The sequence below is a fragment of the Lepisosteus platostomus genome, chromosome 22 (assembly GCF_059453375.1).
Source record: "Lepisosteus platostomus isolate fLepPlt1 chromosome 22, fLepPlt1.hap1, whole genome shotgun sequence".
NCBI classification, from domain to species: Eukaryota; Metazoa; Chordata; class Actinopteri; order Semionotiformes; family Lepisosteidae; genus Lepisosteus; species Lepisosteus platostomus.
The window spans coordinates 14,378,367-14,384,756 of NC_142632.1; the positions used below are offsets into that span (position 1 = coordinate 14,378,367).

At 44.6% G+C, this 6,390-nt stretch overlaps 1 protein-coding gene across 3 annotated transcripts; it reads left to right on the top strand.

Annotated features, from left to right (window-relative positions):
- The first annotated feature begins 4 nt into the window (after positions 1-4).
- shpk (sedoheptulokinase) lies at positions 5-5,857 on the top strand. 3 transcript variants are annotated; one of them, XM_088616178.1, is made up of 7 exons: positions 5-290; positions 737-878; positions 1,922-2,105; positions 2,706-2,858; positions 3,272-3,447; positions 3,586-3,786; positions 4,675-5,857. In XM_088616178.1, exons 1-7 carry the CDS (start codon positions 135-137, stop codon positions 5,109-5,111), a joined length of 1,449 nt encoding a protein of 482 aa, XP_088472304.1. In that variant the 5' UTR covers positions 5-134; the 3' UTR covers positions 5,112-5,857. The 3 variants fall into 3 exon arrangements, with proteins under 3 accessions (XP_088472304.1, XP_088472306.1, XP_088472305.1); XM_088616179.1 differs by lacking the exon at positions 5-290 and adding an exon at positions 301-432; XM_088616180.1 differs by lacking the exon at positions 3,586-3,786.
- Positions 5,858-6,390: the final 533 nt, after the last annotated feature.

The following is a 6,390-nucleotide window of genomic DNA, read 5'->3' on the forward strand; positions in this document are numbered from 1 at the left end:
TGTTATTTGCACGTTTCATTTTCTCTGTTGGAAATAAAGTCGAAACGTGTACTAACCTTTGACCAATACTACGGTGGCGTGGAAGGACAATCTTTCCTTTAGGACGGGAAAAGGTTTGGTTTGTTGCTGTAGAAATGGAGTCCGAGGCGCTGTCCGCTCGCTATGTGCTTGGTGTGGATTTGGGGACAACCTCCGTTAAGGTGGTGTTGCTTGAATCCCAGTCGAGGAGGGTGTTGGACAGCTGTGCTCTGCCGACAAAGGCGGACGTCCCCAGCGACATAGGGCCACATGTATGTAACACAATATGTTTTGCAAAAGCCTTCCCCGGGGTTCTGTCAAAGCAAAACTAATAAGGGTCTTGTGTCTGGACATCAAGGATGTGTTTAATTTGCATGGAAATTAATGCACACAAAACAATTTCAGAGAATACAGGTATACAGCTATCAAAAAGACATCTTTCTATACATTTGGGAATTTGGAGTCATTGTGGAATTCTGTGGTCATAACCAGTTCATCAGATGACAAAAATTCTGATTCTTAAAAAAAACTTGCTTTACTTTTAAAAACACGTTAGAGTTCCTTTATGGAATTACATAATAGGTGAAGATATTGATACAAAAATTAACTAAGTAAAAGAAACTGCTGTAGAAAACAGAAAGGCTGCTCATAAATCATAAAATTTCCGTTGTCTTTCCTTTTTAATAAATTTACATTACTTTACTTTTTAATAATATAGGGGAAAGAGCAAGACGTGGGAAGAATATTAAGCACTCTTGATGCGTGTATTGCTGCCTTGCCCAGAGACAGACTCCAAAAAGTCATCGGGATAGGGGTTTCTGGACAAATGCACGGAGTCGTGTTTTGGAAAGCAGAAACAGGTAGAAGCTTTTTGAAAGCATTCTGATATTGTAGCAGAAACCAAGATCTTTGGGTATGCTGCACATTGATGGTGGAGGGGAGTCCCCATTACCTGTAAAACGCTTTGAGTGGAGTGTCCAGAAAAGCACTATATAAGTGTAAGCAATTATTATTATTATTAATATAACTGATCTTTGTGGTTCATTAAAAGAAGGGCTTCTGAATGGAGCCATTCTCCTCAAAGACTCTTTTTTCCCTGTGTGCATCCAGTGTTTTTTCAAGTGTGAATGCAAGATTGTAACTAGTTCGGTGTTTAGCTGATGTTTAGCTTTAGGGTGACCATGTTTCCTGGCTTTCATCCCACCCTGTAAATTCCTAATAATGCAATTGTAATCTATTGTTAACCTGATTGGTCTGGATTATCTCTGTTTCCAGGCCTTTGCTAATCAATGATTAGAAGTTACCTGCAAAGCCTAGTGGACTGTTACTCTCCTGGACCCGAAGTGAATATCGTTGACATACAGAATGTTTTGAATGGTGAAGAAGTTCAAGTAGGGAGCTACATCAGCATGCGTAGGCTGCAAAGGAACAAGTAAAGGTTTATCCCAGGCTGAAAAGACAGGAAAAACTGAACAAAACGTTGTGTTTCTTTTCTTCTCTTTTCAGCCTGGAAAAAACCTTTACTTGTTCAATGTTTTGTATGATGAACACCTTTCACAAATTAATCCACTAATCGTTCTGCATAAGAATCACCTGGATTCTATAACTAAAAACACCAACTTTTGCAGAAAATGTATATAATGTACTTCATTGATTTGATTTGAAGACCTATTTCACTGGAACGTTCAACACAAATTTTACTGACCTGACAATAATTTTCAATTGCACTGTGGACTTGAGTACACTTAACGAGCCCACTTAACGAGCCCACTTAACGAGCCCTTAACGAGCCCATTGCACCAATATTGGAGGATCCAATGAAGAATGTGAAGGTGATTTGCACCATGGCCCCTGGTAACAGCGTGACCACCAACAGCCCTGTTTTGACATTGACTAATGCCAGGGTGCGAGTGGGTGAAACATGGAGGTGCTCACCTGATCCGGCCGAAGGACGTGAGTCAACTGGTCACCTGGCAGGATGGCCGTTGCCGCGGGGACTTCCTGTCAGCCCTGCCGCAGCCCGACGCACACCTCAGCGTGGCCACTGGCTTCGGCTGCGCCACCATCTGCTGGTACCGCAGCCACAGGTAGAGTAGCAGCACACCGCCTGTCCTGCAGACAAACACATCAGCAACTATGAGGTGAGCAGTGTTAAAACTGTCGTCCTGCTCACAGTTCTGAACATCAGCACCTCGTGCCATAATTTCATAATTACAAGGTACTACATGAAGTCTTTTTTTCCTTGCTTCCCTAAAAATCTACTTCATTGCGGACAATCCTGAATCATCAGTACAAACACAGGCGCTGGTCATGGACAGCCTGTGGTGTCCCTTTCCAAGCAGATCTGGAATCAGTTCCAGTTTTTCAGTTCCTTTTCCCTGCTGAACTGTCCATGTGAGAAATCAGCTGGATTATGTTATGATCTTGAAAGAGATAATTGGACGTGAAACACTGGAACCAACCCCAAACCTGGTTGGGAGTAGATAGTAGAACTCAAAAGATCAGTGGATACTTAAGTCCAATAGTTGCCAGTTGACAAGGGTCTTAACCATTCCTTGTCTTTTGTTGCTTCTCCCTAATACTAGGAACTTTCTCCTCCTCCTGGAAACTGGTAGATCAGTTCAATCAAATCTAACTTGATCTGGTGAAACTTAAGAACAATATTCTCTGCTTCTCTGGCAATGCAGGCCTGATTTCCTGGCAGACTTCACTGCAGCTGGGACCATCCAGGACTATGTGGTGGCCACGCTGTGTGGCTTGGAGAGGCCAGTGATGTCCGTCCAGAACGCTGCCAGCTGGGGCTACTTCAACACTTGCACTGGCCAGTGGAACGTGGCCTTGTAAGTTTCCAGCACGTGCCGTAGTATTGAAGTGTTAATTTCCCATCCAATTATGGATATCCACCAGTTTCTACAACATTCCAAAACACCTGTAACAGATGTGCGATTTGCAGTGTTTGGCCACTAGGGGGTGGTCTTTACAGGAACATGTTTGCATAATCTTACAGTTCGGATACACACTGCACATACAAGTACACTACTGCCATTTTGCTATTTTTTAGTGCACAAAGCATGAATTTCTATATATATACAATATCAGTAGTAAAGGTATGAGGAAGGTTGCTGGAAATACAAATATTCAATATACTATTACTTCACAGAGCCATGTTGACCCATCTGTGCCCCCCCCCCCCATCCCTAACCGCAGGGTCGAGGTTGGCTCACTCACTCAGTGAGCTTTGTCTGTGCTCCAGGCTCAGGCAGGTGGGCTTCCCTGTGGAGCTGCTCCCGGAGCCGGCGGAGTCCGGCACCACTGCAGGATCCACCTCCTCCGAGTGGCACGGGATTCCCGCGCACACCCCTGTGGGAGTGGCTCTGGGAGACTTCCAGTGCTCCGTGTACTCCTGCATGGCCGGCAGGACAGACGCAGGTAGAGCAGCACCTTGCCTGGTAGGGCCTTGCCCTGATGTGCCACATGTGACTCGTCCGAGTAACCCGTGTAAAGAAAAATCGCCCTTCGTCACAGGTCTCCCCGTCGTTAAAACTGTCGCCCTGCTCTCCTCCACAGTTCTGAATATCAGCACCTCGGCCCAGCTCACCTTTGCTCTGCCTGCTGACTTTGAGCCCCCCGGGACCCCCGATCCCCTCTCACCTGTGTCCTATTTCCCCTATTTCGATGGCACCTACTTGGCTGTGGCTGCTTCGCTCAATGGGGGCAATGTGATGGCTACCTTCGTAGGAATGCTGGCGCAGTGGACAGGAGAATTAGGTAGGGTCAGAATAAAAAGGGATGACACTCACATGTGGATTTTGAGTCTGTGACACTGTTTTACCCCTGCCTGGTTGTGGAGAAAACCTCATTACTCCCTGTCACTGACGGTTCTTAAGGACGATGTATGGTGGAGTTTCAGATCCCTGTAACAGCAGGCCTCTTGGTTCCTGCTCACACCACAACTCTGCCATTCTTGGTTTCCTCCTGAACAACATGAAAACAGGTTTATTTTCGTAGTTGGTAGGTTGGTGGGTTCTCAATCCCTGTATGAATTAAGAAGTGGAAAAATCAGTATGCCTGGTAGCCTTAGGGGCTCTGTAACTCAAAATAACTGGTAAACAACTGGCACAAGTTCTACCCCACGTGCAGGGTGAGCACTGTGACCACTGGTGTGAGCCTGGGTCAGGACGCTAGACTGTGGTGGCACACAATTGGCTGAGCACCTTTGAGGGTAGCGCAGGGTTAGTTGCCCAGGTTTGTCTCGGCTCTCCCAGACTCTCGGAGACTCTGGGACCCACTGTGTCCCCTGAGGCACTTCCGGGCTAGTGGTGCTGTCAGCGAGTGATGCAACCCTCCTCCAATCAGTGCCGAACCTCCACTACAGGGCTGTGCTGTTTGTGTCGTGTTAAAAGAGGACTGGCTCAAAGCTGGGGTGGGTTATAGGAGTCTGCCTACCCTTCCTCATTCTCACCACTGTGCGGCTACGAGATGGCTGTGACCACAGACTTGAAAAACACACATTTAGCGATTCCATATTGGGCATGTTCCATATTCCGTATGTTGTGGGAAAATACCACAACATACTCTAAATCTAAAAATCTGCAACTCCCAAGTGAGGAGGTAACACTGATAACACGTCTGACATGAAAGATCTTTGTTTTTCAGGGGTGGACCTCAGTGATGCCATTATCTATTCACGGCTGATCCAGGCTGCCCTAGGTGAGAGCAGCACGGACCTGAAGGTCTGTCCAACCATCCTGGGAGAACGTCATGACACCAGCCACCTGGGTCTGGTGTCGAATATCTCGGCCTCCAACGTTTCGCTGGGCCAGGTGACCCGGGCAGTGTGCCGTGGCATTGTCAACAACCTGTGCTCTATGCTGCCCCCGAAGACGCTGCTGGAGTCTGGCGTGAGGAGAGTCATGGGGAGTGGGAGTGCGCTCTCCAGAAACGAGGTTCTGAGGCAGGAAGTTGAGAGGGCGTTTCCACTTCCTGTGATATATGGGAAGGATGTAGATTCGGCTGCTGGTGTTGCTATGGTGATGAATGACAGAATTGACTTGGAGAAAAGAGGCAGCAACCAAAACGAAAACCCAAGTTAACGCAACAACCTCCTATGTACTGAAATAATTTCTCTTTATCGTCGTGAAATTCATGGAAGAAAGTAGTACTTCTGCAGCCCTTAACACCGATATGGGGTTTAACACAATCCATCTCCCACCTTGGTTCCAGTGTTTGAAGAGACTGTTGAGCTAATTTTCAACCATTTTTTTCACATATTTACAAATAATTGAGGTTAAACTGCAGAAATGCCGTGAATAAATCTCAGAATAACTGAGTGAACTTAAATGCAAAGCATACAGATAATGAAAATGTTGGATTTAAGAGAATGTGAAAGGATCAAAAAGAAAGTGATTTAAAGGAACAACTGAATTTTACAGTAAAGTTATGAAGTTTACAGGAAACCCTGGCTTTGTAAGACAAATATCAGTGTGAACTGATAGAATAAATGAAGAAATAATAGGGCCAAAATGAATTCATCTCCAGTACAACAACCACCAAAGCGCTATAGGACAGACTGTCGGGAAGACTTTTGAATACTCAAAGACTGACAAATGTACTTGGATTAAAGTGTGGCTACATTAACACACTGGCAGAGTATTGCACAGAAAGAAAAACTGGTACCTGCATATCAGAAAGATCTCTTCGCTACACACTTTCAGAGAATAAAGTGTTGAAAAGCTTATGTCATTAACATTCCTCTGCTTAGTTGTTTTAATTACATTACATTATTTTCACTTCTGTGTTATTTAATGAAAAGAATGAAATAAAATTTTAAAATATTCTGTGTGTATTTCCTGCAGTACGCTTTGTGCTACAGATGCTTATTTGGTGAACTTTCAATGCACTCTAACAGAAATCAGACTCTCTATTTTGTGTCACCGAAGCTAGAGGAGCAATTTACATGCTGTTTGTTTTTCTAGCACGAAGAGACAGACAGCATTTCATTTAGTTACCACAGAAGCAAGGCACAAATGCATAATGCAGTTATAGGATTCCTTCCCAATTAGGCTAATGAAAGAAGATCAACTTTTCTTCTCCTGAATTAAATCTGAGCTCCTGTAATTCAATGCAGTTCCACCCTCTTGAAGGTAAGATCTGCAGATGACTCATCAAGTCAATAGCTTCTGCTTTGTCATGGCCTGTAATGAGCTGAGCATATTTAAGTAGTATTAGTCCATGTCCAAAATGTAAGACCTTAAATGTTGAAAATTCAGTGGATCTGTGTTTTTAAGTGTCCCACAAAACAGGCTGTTACATCTGTCTAATTTCTAATTGCTTTATCCAAATACAGGGTCATGGGAGAGCATGAGATCTATC